At 51.8% G+C, this 19797-nt stretch overlaps 1 protein-coding gene across 1 annotated transcript; it reads left to right on the forward strand.

Moving 5' to 3' along the window:
- The first annotated feature begins 1214 nt into the window (after positions 1-1214).
- On the forward strand, positions 1215-12219 carry FGF8 (fibroblast growth factor 8). The gene is made up of 6 exons (XM_064663118.1): positions 1215-1847; positions 2512-2653; positions 2738-2774; positions 4827-5007; positions 9271-9377; positions 10425-12219. Exons 2-6 carry the CDS (start codon positions 2622-2624, stop codon positions 10710-10712), a joined length of 645 nt encoding a protein of 214 aa, XP_064519188.1. The 5' UTR covers positions 1215-1847; positions 2512-2621; the 3' UTR covers positions 10713-12219.
- Positions 12220-19797: the final 7578 nt, after the last annotated feature.

Here is a 19797-nt window from a genome sequence, read left to right on the forward strand (position 1 = left end):
CCCTGGGTGATCCCACACCGGCTTGATTTTACAGCCATGACTGGCACTTGAGCCTGTTTGCTGAGGGCAGGGGGCATGCGGGACTGTCAGCTCATGGCTGCCTCTGACCCCGTACAGGACACCATAAATCTCCCGATTTAAGGCAGCCTGGGCTGTTCTGGACACGGTGCTATTGAGTAGAGTGTGGTGTGCAGGATAACGTATGGCTTGAACCTGTGTCCACCAAGGGTAAAGCAGAGGTGGCCACTGGTGAGGAAGAATGTCATCTGCAAAACAGACAGTTCCTAAATCCCTTGAATTTTTTGTATAGTAAAAAATTAGGATTGTCTGAATTTAGAGATTTAGAGCATCAGGAGTATCTAGTGCTTCCTGCTCTGGTTTTGCCTGGTTTTCCTTAGGCAGCCTGGACAGGTGGATGTGTACCACTGTGCTGTGGTACATCAACTATTCACTCAGCTCAACATGGAGGGTTTTTTTTTCTGACTGTGTGCTGGACTGACAATCTGTGTGCACTGCCCTTGAAAACCACCTCCTGCTTCAGCCTGCCCATTCCTGTGGTGCCCCTAAATGTTTCCAGTTAAACACAGACTTTGCCTAAGACTTTTTTCTACACATAGGAGACCCCCCAGAAACATCCTTGTGACCTTTTGCATTAAAAAAAAAAGTAAGGAAAATGAACAAGGGGCTGATTTTGATTTTGTGGGAATTTTGGCCAGCACAAGGCAGTTGCTCGCCCTGTTCTCTGCTGGGTCTGATGATACTGAGGTAGGGGCTGTTTTTCTCCTTGAGCCCTGTGGGGTCAGCCCAGGGATGGGGCACTGCCCAGGCTCCCCTGCTTGCCTCCTGCACCCCTCAGCAGTGGGGATAGTGGACAAGATCAGGTGAGATCCCTGGGAGATCCCTTCCCAAAGGTGACAGTAGGCAGTGTTTTGGGGTAACACACTAAGTGTGTGGTGGGGAGAGCTGGCGGTGCACTTCTGTCTAGGGTTTCTGGGTGCCTGAGCAAGGGGTAAAGTGCACAAGTTGGGTGCACATGAGAGAGAGAAATGTTCCATGGCTGCAGCTGGTGCGTGTGTGTGTGTGTGTGTGAGGTGGAGGGGTGTATTTTGGGGGTAGGGGTAAGCAAAGAGGACCGTGTGTGTTTCTGTGCTGGGGGGTGCGCGGTGTGTGAGGGGTGTGAGAAGGAGGGGTCCTCATGGCAAAGGCTGCACGCGTGTGCGAGCTGTGGGTGCGTGAAAGGGACTATGGAGAATGTGTGTGTGTGGGGGGGTGTGTGTGCATGTATGTGCGTGTGCAGGAGGGCTGCACAGGCGTGTGCAGGACTGTGTGCGTGTGCAGGACTGTGTGCGTGTGCAGGACTGTGTGCGTGTGCAGGCGGGCCATGCACGGTGTGTGTGCTTGTGCGGCGGGGCAGCCGCCGCGCTGTCACTCAGGGGCGGCTGACAGGAGCTGCCTCTCCAACGGCGGCAGATAGCGCTGATTGCTGATTCGAGGAAGCAAAATAGCAATTGTAATTATGGGCTCTGATAAGATAAAGGAGGGCGCGGGGAGCGCGGGGACCGGCAGCGGGGCACGGCCGGCAAATTAGCAGCTGTCACTCAGCGCCGAGCAGGCGGCGCCGGCCCCGGCCCCGGCCAGGTACCGGCCCCGGGGGCCGCCCGCCGCAGCCCCGCCGCAGCCCCCGCCCCGGTGCTCAACAGGTGGCGGGGCCGGGAGGGCAGGGGCTCGCCGGAACAATGCAGCCCTCGGCGGCCCTGCCCGGGCTGCGGGGCTGAGCCCCGTCCCGCCGCCGCCTGGCCCCATGGCCCCGCACCGCCGGCCCTGAGGGCGCCCGCCCGCCCCACAAGGTAAGCGCCCGGCGGGGATGCTCGGGAAGAAACAGAGGGTGTCCCGCTCCTCTCTTCCCACCCCGGCTGCGGTGTTTGCTCAGCCTCACTCCTTCTCGAAACTCCGGCCCCCTCCATCCCCCTCCCCCGGTAATCCTTTTAATGTCTGGCACGTCCCGGGAGGGCTCGCTCGCCCGCTCCCAATCCACAATGCGCTCGCGGAGCGGCGAACCCCCAGCGGGGGCAACCGCGTCCCTGACCCACCCTCTCAGTCCTTAAACTCCGTTTTACGGATGGGGAAACTGAGGCACGGAGTGGGGAGGGAGTCCCGCCGGCGACTGACCGCGGAGCCCGGCCCTTAGTGGCAGCCCCGAGCCAGCCCCGGCGACACCTGGCCCGCCGCCCGCGGGTACCGCCTCGGCAGGTACCGCCGGGCCGGGGAAGGGAGCGGGGGTCCCGCCGGGCTTTCCCCGCCGCGGCTGCCGCCCCTCGGCCGTGCCCGCCCCCGTCGTCGGGGCTGCGGGCCGGCCTCGCCGGCTCCCGGGGCCGCGGAGCGGAGCGGGCGGGGGGCGCCCCGCGGCAGCGGTCGCCGGCCGAGCGCCCCGGGGGTTGGGCGTGCGGGCGGGCCGGCCGGCGGGGCCTTTCCCCTCTGTAGCCGCTTGTGCCCTCCTTTCCTCGGGGCGAGGACGTGCCGGCAGGGCGAGAGGAAACGAGGAGCTGAGGCAGCGCCGCGCCCCCGCGGGCTCTCCCCGCCGCCGCCGGGCCCCGGGCCCCCGGCTCCGCATCGGCGCCGCGATGGACCCCTGCTCCTCGCTCTTCAGCTACGTGTGAGTACCGGCAGCCCCAGCCCTACCGCTCCACGCCCGCAGCCCCCGCGGCTCACACCTCTCTCCCGCTTTTCCCCCTCCCAGGTTAATGCACTTGTTCGTCCTCTGCCTGCAAGCCCAGGTAAGTGCCCGCTGGGCTGCCCGGCTTTGTTCACCCCGCGGGGATGGGGGGTGCCCCGCCGCCGCCGAGTGGCTCGGCAGGGAGGGAGACAGGAAAGAAGAACAGTTTAGAACCCAGGAGACAAAAGTCGCCTGGCTGTAAAAAGCCGTGGTTGAGGGGGAACAGCCCCTTGCCCGGGCCGCAAAATAAGGTGCCGGGGACTCGGGCTGCGAGGCAGGGAGTACCGTGATTTCAAGGAAATGCACAGGGTTATCTTTAAGTAGCTTTAAATCCCGTTCCCCCGACCTCTAAATTACACCGTGGATTACACCATTCCTCTTCTCCGTTTTTTTCCCCTACGCTGCTTTATCCAAAAATTAAAGCAGAGTTAAAAGAGGGAAAAGAAACCCCACCAAAACCTTAGTAAAAAGCACAGGTTTTGGTTCAGCTTAAAATTGTCAGACTTTAACATCGCTGGTTTGTATTGCCAGAGACAGAAGTGACACGAATAGATTAAACATCCCAGGCAGAGCCTGTACAACACCCGCATACCAGCAGGCACACATTGCTGGGAGCGGTGCACCTCCAAACTGGGGTGAAGCCTTCCTTCCCCCTGAGATCACAGGTGTAGAAGCTTTGTTTAAAATGCCCTTTAAGCTACTTTTTTATTATTATTATTTTCCTGGAGGCTTGGGGGGGAAAAAATTGAGTTTCCAGCTGAAAAGTGAAGAGAATGAAGCACTGGGAGTGTGCAGTTGTATAAAAACATAGCTGTAATATTTTGAAGTATGAGATGGAGACCAAATAGCAGCATGGCTAATGACCTCTCCTCCACATGGTACCCTCATCAGAGCCGGGGAGAGAATCCTGCTGCATTATCCAAAACCCATCTATAGGAAACACACATGCACAGGCAGAAGCAGAGAGAAAGAGATGACATCGTCAAGGGGAGATATCTCTATAAAGCCAGCTTCAGGAGAGCAGCAGCTTTTGCTTTTATTGTGCTTTTCTGTTGTTGTTTAAGACAGGAGGAAATCTTCCCATTTGACGTGGGGGTGGTGGGGGGTAGTCCCAGCCTTCTGATGTTGAAAGGAGCTATCTCCTAACATTTGCTCAGAATACATCTTTATAAATGTCAGGGAGCAGCGAAACTTTCCAGACTTAAAAGAGGGATTTGAGACGAGGGGGGAAAAAGAATTCTGTGCCAGCTCATGATCCAGAGCTGAGGGGGGAGCAAGTTTGGCTGCTCATGAAAATCATTTAAAGCCCAGGAGCAGCAGCGTCAAGTCTGGAGGGGATGGGCTCAGCTGCGGCTCCAGGGCTAACGGGTTTGTTGTACTGGGGCTGGAGACATCCCCGCTGCTGGCACCAAACAGCTGACTGTGGATGAGGGATGTGTTTGCATGAGTAGCGTGTTAGTATCCTTAGGTTGTTGTTATATCACTGAATACCTGGGCTGGGGTATGGTTTTCTTATAATTCTTATACCTCATAACTCTACCTTCTTCGCGGATTTTGTATTTGAAGAGCTTAATAAGTGTGGTGTTTGGGAGCAAATAAAGAGCCTGGGATCCAGAGGAAAGGCAGCTGTTGAAACTGATGGGGCAGTGGCTGGCGTATGTGCCTGGGGCAGCTGGAGCAGTAGTATGCTCCTGCAGAGGTGAGAGAGGTGTGGGATGCAAGCATCAGCCCCTTGGGGTTGTGCCATCCTCCATGCCCCCCCAGCTCCCTCTAGCTCTAAGCCTTGATGCCCATCTTGGGTACTCCAGTGCCAGGGTCCCACTGAGACCGGGGGGGGGCCTCTGGGGTCACCAAGCTCTGTCGTACTCCTGAGTCACCTTAGGGCACGTCTGGAGTGGGCACAGCTCTGTGAAGGGCTCTGGTTGTTGTGTCCCAGAGCTTAACGCTCCTTTTCCTAGAGAGGCTTTGATGGCACAGGAGGCACCACCGTGGTCCCGGCTCCCTGCCTCCCTGTAAAGCTCAGCTGGAGGCCGGTGATCTCAGCTCAGCCCATTTGCCCCGCTGAGGAGTAGAGATTATAATGGTGTGTTGTATATTTTTTAATTTCCTAAAGGTAACTGTTCAGTCCCCACCTAATTTTACACAGCATGTGAGGGAGCAGAGCCTGGTGACGGATCAGCTCAGCCGGCGGCTCGTCCGTACCTACCAGCTGTACAGCCGGACCAGTGGGAAACATGTGCAGATCTTGGACAACAAGAAAATCAATGCGATGGCAGAGGATGGGGATGTGCACGGTAAGGACACACGATGTGGGGGGGGGGGGGGGGAGCTGGGGAGATGTTTGCAGCCCAGCGTGGCGATTGATGATTTCCGTCCAGTTTGTTAGCCAAAAATCATTAAAATCATTCAGCTTGTGGGGGCTTGTAAAGGGAGAACATAGGGGTCAGCGATCAGCAGCTGCGTGATTCAAGGTGAGGGCAGGTTCCCTGTGCTGAGGGAGGGGACTGGTGCTGGCAGGATGGGTTCTGCTCCTTTCCTTTTTATTCTTGGTTTGCACCTGACTCAAAGGGCTCAGTGCTCCAACATCCCGAGTGTCATCAGTCATTTCATCTCAGCTCTTAGCAGGGATGGGAATCCCTGAGACTTCCTTTTGAAACAGAAATCAGAAGTAAAGTTGAAAAAGAAGAGACAGGAAGGAGAAAGTGGGGATGGCTGCTGTGGAAGCTTTCCTTAAACTAGGACTGTCTGAAGTGGCATTTTCCCGTTGTAGCCCCATCCCTCCCTTCTCAAAACAAATCCCAAACAGGGGGTCAGGGAGGCAGTCAGCTGCGGGTGAAGATGCTGTGGCATCTCCAGAAACAAAGCAGGGACTCCACAAGTGTGAGAGCCTGCGCTCTGCCACAGCCCCTCTGCCATTGCCCTGGCACCCTCTCCCCAAATCCTCCACCTTCTCCAGGGCAGGGGGACCGATCGCTCCGCTGAGGACACTCGAAGCCCAAATACTTTGATGGTGTGTGCTAATGACACATTAGGACAGTCAAACGCAGGGGTCAGTGGGGCCAGCCAGCCCCGGCGCTCCGCGGGGCCGTCTGCGGGAGACCTGATCCTGCGCCTGGGTCAGGGAAGTGCCCGTGTTCCTGTGTGCTGTATGTAGGGATCACAAGTGTTTTTCTTTGGTATTAGCTGCAATTTCCTTTTCTTGCTTCAGGACATTAGTAGAAACAATTTTCTTCTTACCCTTCTGTTTTGTATTTTGTTCCTTTTTGGTTTTTCTTCATTTTGCTTTGGCTGAAAATTTCATGCTGGATGTTAGCAGTGCAAGCGCAGTGCAGATTCCATCTATATGATATTCCATACATCCAGCATTAATCTTCCAAATGAATTATTCCCGCCCCAGAGCAGCTCTAGCTTGAAAGGGCAGTAGTTAATTTCCCAAGGAAAAAAATCCCATCTTGTTTTAGACCTCTAATGCCTGGATTTTAAAAAACAGTTAGTGCTTATTTAAATAAAGACCAGGTTTAAATAAGGCCAGAAGGAGGGGACTTGTGGTGGCTTGAAAAACTCTATTAAAATGTAATAAAAAAAGGTTAAGCATTTGAAGAGCTAAGGAGGAAAATGAAGACTGATCTAAACCAGAAAGAGAACAAGCAGTTTTTCAGATGTAAAGTTTTAAAAGAGTTGCAAGTCTGTAAATGTTAAAATAGAGGTTCAGGATTGTTCTGTATGAATCTCTAGGGAGGCCCCCATGTCTGGAAGAACTATTAAAACGCTTCTTACTTTCACCTTTTTTAACATTTCCTGAATACTTTCTCCTCTTCGCAGTCCAGTTGGGGGATCAAGTGTGTCTCGCTGCATTTTTTCAGCATTTACGTAGCCACTTTCCCTTCAAAGTTTGAGCATGAAACATAATTTTACTGGGATAAATCTGTCACTTAAATGAAAGAATAGAGTTGAAAACGTTAAGCTTCCCCCACTACCACCTCAAAAAAAGGGGGGGGAAAAAAGACTACCCCCAAATGTTATTTAGAAATCCACTTTTGCAGCAAAGTTCCTCCTTCCCCAAGCCCTTCCTTCTGCTTTTTTTTTGTCTCATTTTTGGGGGTGGGCGTGTAAAGGGGGTTGATTTATTTTTGCAGATGACCCCTTTCCCCACGCTGACATTTTTACAGCCGACTTAACATCGAGTCCGGCGTTTTCAGTTATTTGTCTTAATTGTCAATATTTGATTGACTTTTTTTAATTCTAAGGGAAGGCAGGCAGCCAGTGCAGTCCAGCTCATCCCTCCTGGGCCATGCTTGCCACCAAGAAAACTGCTGCCAGCTGCAGCCTGGAGTTGACCCCGTGGGCAACTGGGGATGCCAGCACAGCTCCCTGCCCACTTGCTGGTTTTTGTCTGTGCCCAGGGTTTTCTGCTGGCTGGGGCCAGAGTTTGCAGTGTTCATGAGTTGCCTCCAAGGGTCTAGGGCTGCATGGCCCTGGGGCCAGGTTGTCTTCATCCTCCGTGGATGATGGGGCCAGAGCGACACACTGGCAGGGCAGCAAACCCGTCTGGTGGCTGTAAATCACAGCTGCCCTTTGGGGGAAAAAAAACAAAAACAAAAAGAAAAAAGGAAAAAGTCCAAAAGAGAACCAATATGCATCTTTAAAGCAGGGTTTTGTGCTCACTGGGGCCAAGGCCTCCCCACTCCCTCCCTCCCCTCTTCGTCCCCCCCCTCCCTCCCTCCCACCTCTTTCTATCTCTGAGAGAGAAAAATCAATTCTCCTCAAACCTTTTACTGCCTCTGAGATCAATTCCCCCCCTTTCCCCAATATAGATAAATAGGGGGTCACTGTTTCAGTGCTTTGTTTGCAGAGTGCCATGGCTCCCATGGCTGTTTTTGGGGATGCTAGGTGCTTGCCAGGCCCTGGGCGCTTGTGGTGGCACAGCCTGGAGTTCACTCCTCCAGGCTCCGAGTTCAGTCTGTGACTGCCTGGGAGTAGGGGGATATGGGTGCAGGGTAGTTTGGGGACAAGAGATGCTGCAGGGTGATGTTGACAGGAGAGAGTGCATGGAGGGGGTACCTGTGTGCATATCAAGTCTGGCCCACCTGATAGCACCAAATCAGTTGGCCCCAGCAAATTTTGGGATGATCTTTTCCTTGGTCAACTCAACTGTGGCCAGCACTGACTGTTTGCTCTTCCCCCCCCTCAGTGCCATTGACCTCAACAGTGTCCATGATGTGAGGGATGCAGGATGAAGGCATTACAGAGACAGAGAGGAAATTTACTCCTAGCCCAGATCGTGATTTAGGCTTGCTTTAGCTTGTGTGTGTACCCACATCCTCCTTCTGCCATTCAAAGCATCCTCCTGCAGAGCCTCCCACTCCAGAGTCACATCGCTGCCCTCGCTGGGGCTTGCTGGAGGCTGAGCATCCTGGGGTAGAGATGTGCAAGCTGTGGTGCACCGCAGTCCTGAGGAACTGAGCAGCCCTTGCGCAGAGATCAGAGAGGATAAATAAGGCATCAGCGGACTCAAACCTGTAATGTTTCCAAAACTTGGAAGCTTTGTGGCCTGCACTCTGATTACCTTGTCAAATAGCATTTGTGGCACTAGGAGCTGATGCTGGGCGAGAGGTGATGATGTTGAGATGGGACAGTCCCAGGTGGCTTTTCAGCACCACGGGGAATTTTTTGGTGCTTGGCACAGTGCAGACCTTTTGAGGTGCAAACAGGTAACTACTGCCTCCACTGGGGCTTGCTCTGGGGATAGCAGCTGCAGGACCGGGGAGAAGGATGTCCTGTCCCCATCCTCCCCCTTCCCTGGGGATGGATGGGCTTCGGGGCATGGGTTCCCAGGGTGAAGGCAGGGAGAGAAGGTGACAGGTCTATTTATAGGCGGCCCATCGACCCGGCAATTTGCATAGCTCCTTCGGAAGTCGATCGATGCCTCCATTAAAAAACTGAGACCAAATCAATACGCCCTCTCGACTCGTGCAAAGGTGAAAGGCATTAAAAGGATGGCCGTACCCTTCACGCCTCCCCTGCCAGCTGCAAAGTCACTGCTCCTCCTGCAGTCCTGGCCTGGCAGAGAGACATGGAGCAGTGTCCCCTGGGCTGGGGACAGCTGGCAGCACACTGTGCACTTCCAGAAGGTGCCTGCCTGGAGCCTGCCTGCAGGCCCACCCAGACCTGCCTCCATTTGCAGGGCAGCTGCCTTATTCTCTGCCAACCAGTGCATGCCCTGCTTGCTGCCCTGCCCCCGTCTGGGACACCTCTGTGGCACCTGCACCACTGAGCCCCGTGGAGCCGGGTAAAGCAGAGCTACTCCCCATCCAGCGCAGCTCAGGGTGGCAAAGGGATGTGACCAAGGTCCTGCTGGGACATGGTGGCAGGGTAAGGGGGGGGTTAAGGCTGTATCTTAACCTTGTGTTCTGATTTTAGGACTCTCTCTGGCCAGTTGCCAGAGAGTGTGTGCCCCCAGTGCCCAAGTGTCAGGGTGCATTGTTGAGGTCTCCATACCTGTGCCTGCCCTATCCCAGAGCCCCTCTGACATCCCTCCCTCTCTCTACTCTCTCCAGCCAAGCTCATCGTGGAGACAGACACCTTTGGGAGCCGTGTGCGCATCAAAGGGGCAGCCACAGGTTTCTACATCTGCATGAACAAGAAGGGGAAGCTGATTGGCAAGGTAGGATGCAAGGGCATGGGCAAGGCAGGGAACTGCTGGGAACATGGAGCTGGGGCTGCTAGGAGAGGAGCTCTGACCTGATACAGAGCTCGCCTGTGTGGGTGGGGAGGTGAGACTGGAGTCCCAAGGCTCAGTCAGCACTCCCCTTTTAGGGGCAGGGAGACAAGCCATCCTGCAGCCCGGAGGGAAGGAGGGGAGCAAGGAAGGCAGGCAGGTGTCTTGTGGGGCACATTCCTTCTATCTGCCCGAACAAATAGGCGGATTGCTGCTCTATTCTCCACGATTACATGGTACAAGTGCCAGGAATGTTAAGATGCTCCATGGGGCTGGCCCCAAGGCCAGGCCCCACTGCCTGCTGGTTTGTCATGCTCCTTCAGCACCTCAATGCCCCTTCCAGGGGGCGGGGGACCGGGTGTGCAAAATCCCACCGGGACAGTGATTTTCTGCAAGGATTTTCCGCAAGGATTTTCCATGGCAGCTCCTTGCTGGGGCTGCCCGATGTGGGTCCCTCCCTAGTCCCACTACTGCCGATAATGGGGGGAGCTCAGTCCCTGGCTGCCCCGTGCTCCCTCTGCCACCTGCATCTGTGCGCACTGTCACCAACGACCCCACATCGCTTCTCCTGCCACTCAATGCCTCTCCTGTATTAAAGACCTCAGGGGGACAGGCGAATTGAGATGGAGAGTTTGCTTATGGTCACGTTCAGCCCATGGCACAGATGGAGGCAAAAACTCCTTTATGGGTGTGGTGGAAGTTAAGGCGGAGACCAACTGCATTGGGACTTGCAGCTGGCATCACACTAAGGTCACAAGCTGCAATGAGCAGTGTTTGTCTGTGCCACAGTGCCTGCTTCCTGCAGCTTTTTAAGAAAAAGCAAATTTTAGGCAATTCTGACCTGTGGGAGAACAAGTGGGAAAAGTGAACTCTTGGTTGCCCACAAGCAGTGCAACCCTGCTGCCACACCAGCCAATCCAGTGCGGGGCAGTGGGAAGCAGCCCTCTGAGCGAGTGCCTGTTGCTTGAATCTCCCTTCCGATTCCCTTCTCAGAGCAATGGCAAAGGCAAGGACTGCGTCTTCACGGAGATTGTCCTGGAGAACAACTACACAGCGCTGCAGAATGCCAAGTATGAGGGCTGGTACATGGCCTTCACCCGCAAGGGCCGCCCACGCAAGGGCTCCAAGACCCGGCAGCACCAGCGGGAGGTGCATTTCATGAAGAGGCTTCCCAAGGGCCACCAGACTACGGAGCCCCACAGACGCTTTGAGTTCCTCAACTATCCCTTCAACCGGAGAAGTAAAAGGACTAGAAACTCCAGCTCCAAGGCAGGCCCTTGATGCGCCTGCCCCTGCCCCCCTGCCTGCATCTCTCCTGGAGGATGCTCCTCTGAGCTCGGTGGACTATATGTAGAGACTTTCCCATTTGGGTATTAAACAAAACAAAAAAAAAAAAAGGGAGGGGGAGGATAAAAAAAAATTACCTGCTCTAGTTGTTGATACTTTTGGGGGGGTGTTTGGTTTTTACAAAAAAAAAAAAAAAAAAAAAAAAAGAAAAAATGAGAGAGGCTCTATTTTTGTACTCCAGCTTTAAAAGTAATGAAACATTCAAAGACTGGTGAAGGGGGAAGAGCCCTTCACTTAGAAATGTTCTAGTCTGTTTGGGGTCGTGCTTTATTTTGTAATTATTTTTTTTTGATAGCTCTAGGGGAAAAGGAGTTTAAAAATCATGTTTAAAGCAAACAAGCGAAAAACCATGGAAATCCAAATCTGGAAGTGATGTGCTACTTAAATGAACTGAACTAATGCTTACTGGAGAAGATGGAGAGGCTGGAAAACAACTAAGGGGAGGGGATTTATTTTGGAGGTGGCTGGAGGCCTCCTGGGTGTTTTTTGCAGCCTGGGTGTTGTGTGGGCACTGCCTGTGGGAGCTGACTGTGACACCTGGAGCGAGGACCCTGGATGCTTTCTTTCCTCGGATGTGCCTATTTCTCCAGCTGAGCAAGGGGTTGCTGGAAGCCACTTGCATCCTTCTGAGAACACTGCTGGCTTCACAACTCCTCACTTACTTTTTTTTTCTCAGGAGAGGACAGGGGTGATGGATGCCCCAGAGAAAGTCCTGAACTGACTTGGTACCTCTTACCCACAGGAGCGTCTTTGGCATTTGGTTTGTTTTAAAGTACTAAGGTATGACTTGCCATAGAGCAGGCTGGTAACTGGTATTTTTTCCCATGTGGAAAATGTGAACTTCTCACCAAAAATTGACATTTTTTTTCTGTCTATATTTTTTTATCAGATAGAAATTTTCATCCATAAAATTAAAAAAAAGTTTACAAATTATTGTGGAGCCATTTTGGGCTGTTTTGTCATAACATTAAATATTTTTGTCGTAATGGTTGGTGCTTCAGTTGCCAGCTGTCTCTTCCAGGTTTGCTCTTTGATAAGAAATACTGACGTTCTTGTCCCTCTACGAAAGGGGAGGGTTTCTTTCAAAATTTCTGTGTTGACAGAAGCCCAATTGTCTATTTAGAAAAAAAAGAAAACCAACCCCAAAGGGAACATTAAATCTCTTGAGTGAACATCCCCAGCCAGCCCCACTCTGCACATGCTGCCCTGGGACTGTGACTCTCTCCAAAGGGTTAAAGCAACTATTCTTCACAGGGAGGGAAAACAAAGACACTGGATAGGAGCCAGAACCAGGGGTGACTTTTCATCCAATCTTTTTTGATTGTTTGGGTTTTTTCTGTTTCCTTTAGGATTTTTGTTCTGTTTCGGTTGTGTACAAATTGAATATGAAATGATTGAAATATTTATTTAATATGTGCATTAAAAGTTTGTATTAGTCTAACTGAGCCTGATGCTTTCCAGGGAGGGGTTGGGGCTGGAGATGCAAGTTGGAAAGGGGCGAAGGAATGTGACGGTGAGGTGCAGGATGGGGTTGAGGCTGCCAGTTGGCATAATTTCCTTCCCAAGGGAAGAACTATGGGAAGTGGGAGGCTGCCCCAAGATCTTGGACCCAGGTGAGTCTTGCAGAAATCATGGTTTTACTTGTAACAAATTTCAGGTTTAATGTACAGATGCCACCTCTTTGCCGTGTGGGATCAAGGCCCATTGCAGGCTGAAATGGGGATATAGTGCAATGGAGCCTTGACCACTGGAGTATGTGCAGAGCATGTTTTCAAGCATGACATGAAGCTTTTCAAGACAGAAAGCTGGTACTTGCTTCTCTCCAGGCTAGGAGAGCTTGGTGTCTGCAAAATGGGCTGGCGGGTCCTCTCCTTCGGTGAATACTTGACCCTGCTGCGGTGCTGGGTCTTGCTTACAGGAGCTGAACAGGGATTCAGATACAGAGTGGTCTCATATATGGAAACAAGCAAGAATATAATTGTGAAATATGTTAAAATTGCTTAAATGCAGCAATCTTGCAAGGTAAGTCTTGCCATTGCTGGTGCCAGCCTGGGGGGTGTTGCCATCCCAAGGGCTGCCTGTGACGTAGCTGCTGCTCAGGCTGAGCCCTGTCCGTGGGTGTGAGGATGATCCTTCCTCTGGCTGACACAGTGGCATGAGCTGAGGTGGCAACATACATCAGTGATTTCAAGGAGGGAAACCTACGGGGGGCTGAGTGCTTGGCCATGCTCTATGCCTGAGCATCGCCGCTGCATCACAGAGATCATGGGCTGGGGCACAGGACAGCACAGATTGTGTTTGTCCAACTGTCTCAGGAGGGACCCAAGGACTGCAGAAGCCTGAAGATGACAGAGCTGAGGCAAGCCCGTGTTGCGGTTTACAGACTAAAGGAACTAAAAGTGAATGGCTCCTGGCCTTTCCCCAGGCAGAGATTGGTGTTTGATAGTCCTTAACAGGTGCTTTTCTTTCATTGGTTTGTCTAGTTGCTTTTCCTAAAGGCTTTGTGAATCTGAGGTTCCATGTCTCCTGCCTTGTTATGTGTCCCCCAGAGATGCCAGGGAAGGGTAGGGCATGGGTACTCAGCCTCCAGTAAGGTGGCTTTCCTCCAACCCTGTCATCCTGGGATGCAGCCAAGGGCTGATGCAGGGAGCACCCAGCACCCTGGGGCTTGAGCTGATACAAACACTCCCGTGAACCTGCACAGCTCTGTACCCCACAACATCCCTAATTCCTGTGATCTACTCTGCCACACTGAAAGGCACCTAGGCTGCCTCCTGGGAGGGGAGCCCCTGCTTTTCCAGCTCACTTTGTGGTTAATTAGGCAACATTCATTAAAGGGTTTTTGGGCAGCCATGCTACCTAGGAGCACTACAGCTTGGGACTTTGTTTATTGCCTGAATTTGTCCAGTTTCAGCTTCCAGTCAGCAAAGGTTGTTTCACCATTGCTTGGAAGATTAAAGAGACCACTACTAGTTAGTTAATGAGTAAGTGAATTAATTAATGGTTCCTCATACCCTGTCTCTGCACTGATACCACTTAGTCCTTGGTACGGCTGGAGGACCTCATGCTCTTCCTGGAGACCTCGGCCCTGCAGGGTCCTAAGCACATGGTGCTCAGGGATGGTAGCTCCCACCACCCATGCAGGGAGGTGGGGACAGTCCCTGGTGGTACGTGCTGCTCCTCCCAGGTTGCAGAAACCCTGTCTGCTGGTAGAATGCATAGGGTCAATAATCAGCTCAAGAATGTGGGACTTTTCCCATCATCAGCAGATGTGTGGATCAAGCTTGGGAATCACAGCCATCAAAAGGCTTTGGAGACTGCAGGACACTGAGGTAGGACTGGATGCAAGAGAGTGCTGGGGATGGGAGGCTTTGGAGGTGGGTGTTTACTTCTGTTAACTCATGCTATTAGTGTGGGTGTTCTGGGCAAAAACCCCCGCTCTGAGCTAGCAAAGTCCTTGTGGTGGGCATGTTCCTGTTCCTAATGCTGTTCCACCAGCTGGCTGGAGGGAGATGGCAGATGAAGCAGGAGAGGAGCCTTGCTGCCCTGACTGTCAGTGAAAGGATGACTGTGCCTTCCCAAGCTCCAGGCAGAGTTGCATGCATGTCCCTGCCCATACAGGGCTTCACCATGCGATGCCATCTGGACACAGTGACAAGGTTGAAGCCGAGCAACATTTGGGGAAGTCTGCCTCATGAGATCACTGAGAAGCCCCTCTGGTTCAGCCGACCAACACAGGGTAAGAAGTAAATGTGGAGTGAATACACCAGCTCAATGTCAGGCAGGATAAAGAGCTATTTTCTGGTTAAGTCCTGCTTTGGTTGCCTAGAGAAGTTGTGGATGCTCAACCCCTCAAAGTGTTTAAGGCCAGGTTTGATGGGACTTTGAGCAACTTGACCTGATGAAAGGTGTCCCTGCCCATGGCAGAGGGGTTGGAACTAGATGATCTTTAAGGTCTCTTCCAACCCAAAACTTTATATGATTCTATAGCTGAGAAACAGTAGATGGGCAGGAATAAACTGAAGTGGCAAGAAAAGAGGTCTGTGCTGTCCAAGCAGGGGCTGCACCAGGGCTTGATCCACCAAGCGCCAAACCTTTTGGCACATCTGTCTCGGCTTCCAGCCCTTCTCTCACTTTACAACTTTTCCATGAGGCCTGCCTGGGGATGCCCACTGAGTGGGGTGGGCTGTGGGATACTGTAGCAGGGCTGGGGCTTGCCCAGGCTCCCTTGGGCATACTCTAGCTTGGAAAGGATGACTGGGGTGTTTGTTTATTGCATCAGGCTCAGCTTTCAAGCATTTCCCTGCCATCCCCTCCCCCTCCTTTAATTAATTCTGGGTAAGAAGTTCTGGCTTTATTGTGCCACCGAACTGAGGGCTCCCTGTGGGAAAAGTCACACCTTCTGAACAGCTTCTGATACCATGCAAATGAAGGACAAGTCCAGGAAACGCTTTCATCTCAGACCTGTCCAGCCCCTTGCCCATTAATTACACACATTTCATTTGTGTGAGAGCAATTCTTCTTGGGGAGGGGGCGGGGAATGGCTGTGGCTTGTGGATCATCTCAGCCCAACTCTCTAAAGACTCCTCCTTGGAAGGGGGGTTTATAGCCAGAAATGGGGATGCTCAGGGACTCAGCAGGGGATCTCATATTTCTGCTCTCACACAACCATTCCAAGTCAAACTGGCTTGTTGGTGGGCTGCATCCTGCCAGTGTGGAGGGCTCAGCACTGCCCCATGCCCTGCTCAGTACTAGCAAGCCCTGGCTGTGGAACAGAGTGCCACAGGAGCATCCTAGAGGGAGACACAAGATGGAGCAGAAATGAGCATGGTGTTGTCCCAAGGGAATGATCTTCCTGGGCCAGAAACTCATGAGATGTATTATTTTGGGGAGGGTGGCCACAAAATGAATCTCAGATAGGGAAACCTTCTTGCACACTGCAACAGACTTACATATGTTGTGGGACACCATTGTGCTGTGACAGGGCACAAAATCTTGGCCACAGGTGGACCAGAAACAATGCTCCTGTTGAGCCTCGGTCTCTCTCTCTTCCTCTCCTTTCCCCACAGCCCCTCTGACCTCAGTGTCCCCAGCATGGCTGCAGCCAAAGGCACCTCCAGGCTGGTTCCTGTTTTCCCAGGTCTGATGGGGAGTGTCAGGTCCAGATCCTGGAGAAGGCACAGAGCAAGGGAATGTGGAGTACAGTGGGTTTTCACGGCCAATTTCCTGGCCGTGATAATAACACTTAGCACTTCTGTAGCACCTGGGATGCTCCAAGCACCTACACATATGCTCCTCATTACCACTCTTGCTTCCCATTTGCAGTGTTTCTGCCACCTCCCCATGCATGCCTATAGCATTATCAGTTCTCCTCTAGAAATGAGACCATCCCCCAACTGCTGTGGCTTTGCAGCAGAAGACCTTTGATGGCTTAGGTTGCTGTTTGCCTTCTTCCTAGACAAGAATACGCTGTGACCTCTGGTGTTGACAGGCCAGGGGCCTGGGAAGACATGGCAGCTGCTTGGGTCACCAGAGGAGCTCTTGGGAGATGTTGGAGGGATATTTGGAACTTGGTTAATGGGAACCTGCAGCCTTTCCGGGTCAAAGTCAGCATGAAATTTGTGCCAGGCTCCAGCAAAGCTTCTTGTCCACTTGCTGGCCCTGTGCCACGTCAGCGGGAGGATGAGAAAGGGCTCGTGTGTGGATTGGTTGAAGATTACAGCTGTTACTCCAGATTGCTTGACTAATGGCCCAGGATGCTCTGCAATGAAATGCACTTCAGATTTGCTCTACTGGGAGCAGAGTGGATGTTCTTGAGCTTCATGTGATTTACAGCACCTCTCCTATGTTCACAGTAACTGTGTCACCACGATGTCTTTCCAGGCTGTGTGGTGTCCAAGATATAATCTGTGGCTACAAAGTCCTAGATCAGAGGCTGGGAGAGGCTTGGCTGTGCTGGGAAGAACCACTCCAGCCGTGCTGAGGTATTACCACTTTGCTAAGCTTATGCTGTTCGTTGTCGTGGAGTGGAAATGGGATGGTGACAGCTGGTAGAGCCTCCTCAGTTTGCTGAGTGCCCCATCTGTGTCCCTGCTACTGTTCAAGCCCTCTGTTCAGCCATGGACAGCCCCTTTTGTCTATGATCATGGCACTGCAAAGGGTCCTTGCTTCCTGGGCTGGCCTCTCCTGCCAATATGGCCAATAGTGTTTTCTAATTTTTTTTCCTCTTGAAAATTTGTAGCAGGAGGAGAAGGAAAAATTCAGCCTCACTCTTGTTGTGATTATTTTACCAGTTATTTCTGCTGTAGTAGAACATCTTGATGGCTGGATTCTCCTCTTTTATGAGCTGCTCCCAGAGTAAGCAGCAGCTTTCATCCCAAAGACATGATGTTTTGTATGGTTGGCTGAGGCACGTGCCATCAGCTGGCAAGACAGACCTAACCACAGGTCTAGTTTCTACTCCAGGAAAAGAGAGTCCTGGGAAGAGATTTGAAGGAGGGCTAGAAGGTGTCCCCGTGGAAGTTCATAGCAAACATTAGAAAAACTCCCATCACAACATTCAAAAAAACCCCAAAAGAGGCTGCTAGAGTAGCTGAAGTGCAGGATGATGAGACCCAGGCTGTGCATCAATAGGAGAATTTTGACTGTTGAGATGTGAAGCAGGACCTTGAGTGCTGGCTGTGCCTGCTCAGGTGCTGGGATGTGGCTGTGCTCCCCATGCCCCGTGAGAAGCAGATGCCCAGCTGGGAGCCAACCCTTTGGTAATGGCCTGCGAATTTCCCTGGGCTCTGTTAATTGCCGCCTGGTTGCTAGTTACAACTTCAAGTCAATTGCTGGGGGTGTTGGGCCCTGCAAAACAACCCCTTGAAATCAGTTGTTAGCCAAATTAACAACCAGTTTGGCTTCGGTTCAGGCTGTTAACCATCAAACAACTAACTGCTGCTAATGATTGATTTCTTAGCAGTTGGGGCTGCAGTGAAGGAGCCAACCTGTGTCACAAAATGCCATTAAAGCCAAGACTTTGTGAATGCATCTGGCTCAGACAAACATTTGAGTTGCCCCACACCAGTAGAACAGGCAAGGGGATGACCAGAATTTCTATCCATTTTGATTAAAATAGAGGCCGTTGTGTTGTGTTAGGATGAACTGGCAGCCAGCAGGACAGTGCTGCCAATGCACCACACTCCAGGAATGTAGCCACCACTGATTGTAGGGCAACCACTGATACTCATGGAGCATCATGGCATTCAAGTCCTCCCTGGATGGGAACTGCTCATTGTCCAGCTCTCTTCTGTAGTTACTGTTCCAGCCAGAAAACCTGCACAAATTAGTTTACCTAGTTTGGATGTTCAGGTGTTTCTACAAATGACCCAGCGGCCCATTTCCTTCTGCACAACAAGCTGGGAGCTCGTCTAGGGACAGGACTTTCTATCAGTGTATGGAAGCTTAGGGATATCTCCACAGCAGCCTGGGATTCTGTCCTTGATGGAAGGTAATGTAGACTCCTCTGCAGGTGTGAGAATCTCTATGAAAACTATAAAATATTCTTTGATTGCAGGGTTCAGGCAGAGTTTTGTTTAAGACAACTGATCAGGTCTTCATCCATTTCCCTCTGCTGCTTCAGGTCTTGGTTCTCTGCTGTGCACTGGTAGGCTGGTTCAAACACATCAAGAGCTTTTTCCCCCAGGATATTTTCCCCCTGATCAAAGTGTCTGATTCAAGCTGCAGCGTGTAAGGGGAGGAGAGAAAAATAGCCACCTGTTAGGGAAAGACTTTGAAAATGCAGAGGACGCGCTGCAGAGATTGACCTTCTGAAATGTAAACTCCGATGGTGCTGAGTAGCAGAGTGGTGCGGGGTGAGGAGTGAGAACCTTGATGAACAACACTATTTGACTCGTGCTTTTGAGGGTACTGCCAGGGCCTCAGCACTGAATCCTGAGCTTTGTTTCTGAAACTGGGTCCTGGTATCTTTCAACAGGACATGTGCTCTTGAAACCCATGTAGGTGTTTCAAAGATCTTCCCTTGGGCTTCCTCCAAGTGCAGATCTGGTTCCCCCAGTGCCATGCTTTTGCTGTCCTTTCACAGAAAGCATGGTCATCCCAGATTCCCAGCAGTATAAATCCCATTATGGTGCATGTTTTCTGTAATCAGCTGTATTAGATATTCCTTGTGCAAACAGGACAAAATTGCTTATTTCATCAAATACCTACTAAAGGAAGCTCTGCTCTCTCCCACATTGGGATTACCTTGCCACCCATATTGAGGAGGCTGGGTTGCAGCTGGGAATCCCCCCCCACTTTAGGCAGTCCATGTGCAGTGAGTTCCTGCATCCCTAGGATCAGTCAGGGTTTTCCCCTCCAGTCCATACAAGGAGAAACTAGTTCTCACAAAAGGAAAAGTTTAGGGTGAGCAGACAACCCAGTTTTCTCACTCATTGGGTCTGTGAGCAAATGTTTTATTTTCAGCTTGTGTATTTAACTGGGCTGAATACAGCAATTCCAGTCTGTGCATCTTCTGGGTGTTCACTTTGCCTGCTCAGATTTTTGTATAACAGAGAAGGTCAGTTATAAACAGAAACGACTGGTTTTGTTGGGGACTCTTTTTAGACATCAAAAATGCTCCATCATCACCAGACTGGCTTAGCTTTCAGCAGCCAACACAAACAGAGCCAAACCCTCAGCAGAGAATTTAGCAAGAGAAGCGGCACAGACTCTCCAGAGCTTTTTTGCCAAAGTATTGCATCCTCGTTCCTCCTTGTACTTCGTGCTGAAGTAGTTGATGCTGTTCTGGGCTCTGCACTGACTCAGGGTGAGCCCAGAGGAGCTCCCAGCTGGAGCTGAAAGCAAGTGGCATAGCCTCATTTTAGAGAAGGTGTGGGGGAAATCAGTGCACAGAAAGATTAAGACCTGAAAGAAACTCTGGCAAAGCCACAAATTAGCTGAATCAATCTGCAAGAGGCCAAGAAAAGGTATGGCAGTTGTCCAACTGGAGAAGCAAGGCATATATGCAATAACCTGA

Source organism: Pseudopipra pipra, chromosome 8, assembly GCF_036250125.1.
Source record: "Pseudopipra pipra isolate bDixPip1 chromosome 8, bDixPip1.hap1, whole genome shotgun sequence".
Classification (NCBI taxonomy): domain Eukaryota; kingdom Metazoa; phylum Chordata; class Aves; order Passeriformes; family Pipridae; genus Pseudopipra; species Pseudopipra pipra.

Bases quoted from the DNA above. Each gene is read 5' to 3' on its own strand.
- FGF8 (XM_064663118.1), top strand. From the start codon at position 2,622: ATGGACCCCTGCTCCTCGCTCTTCAGCTACGT. The intron at 2,654-2,737 runs GTGAGTACCGGC...TCCCCCTCCCAG, and splicing joins TCCTCGCTCTTCAGCTACGT to GTTAATGCACTTGTTCGTCC. The intron at 2,775-4,826 runs GTAAGTGCCCGC...AATTTCCTAAAG, and splicing joins TCCTCTGCCTGCAAGCCCAG to GTAACTGTTCAGTCCCCACC.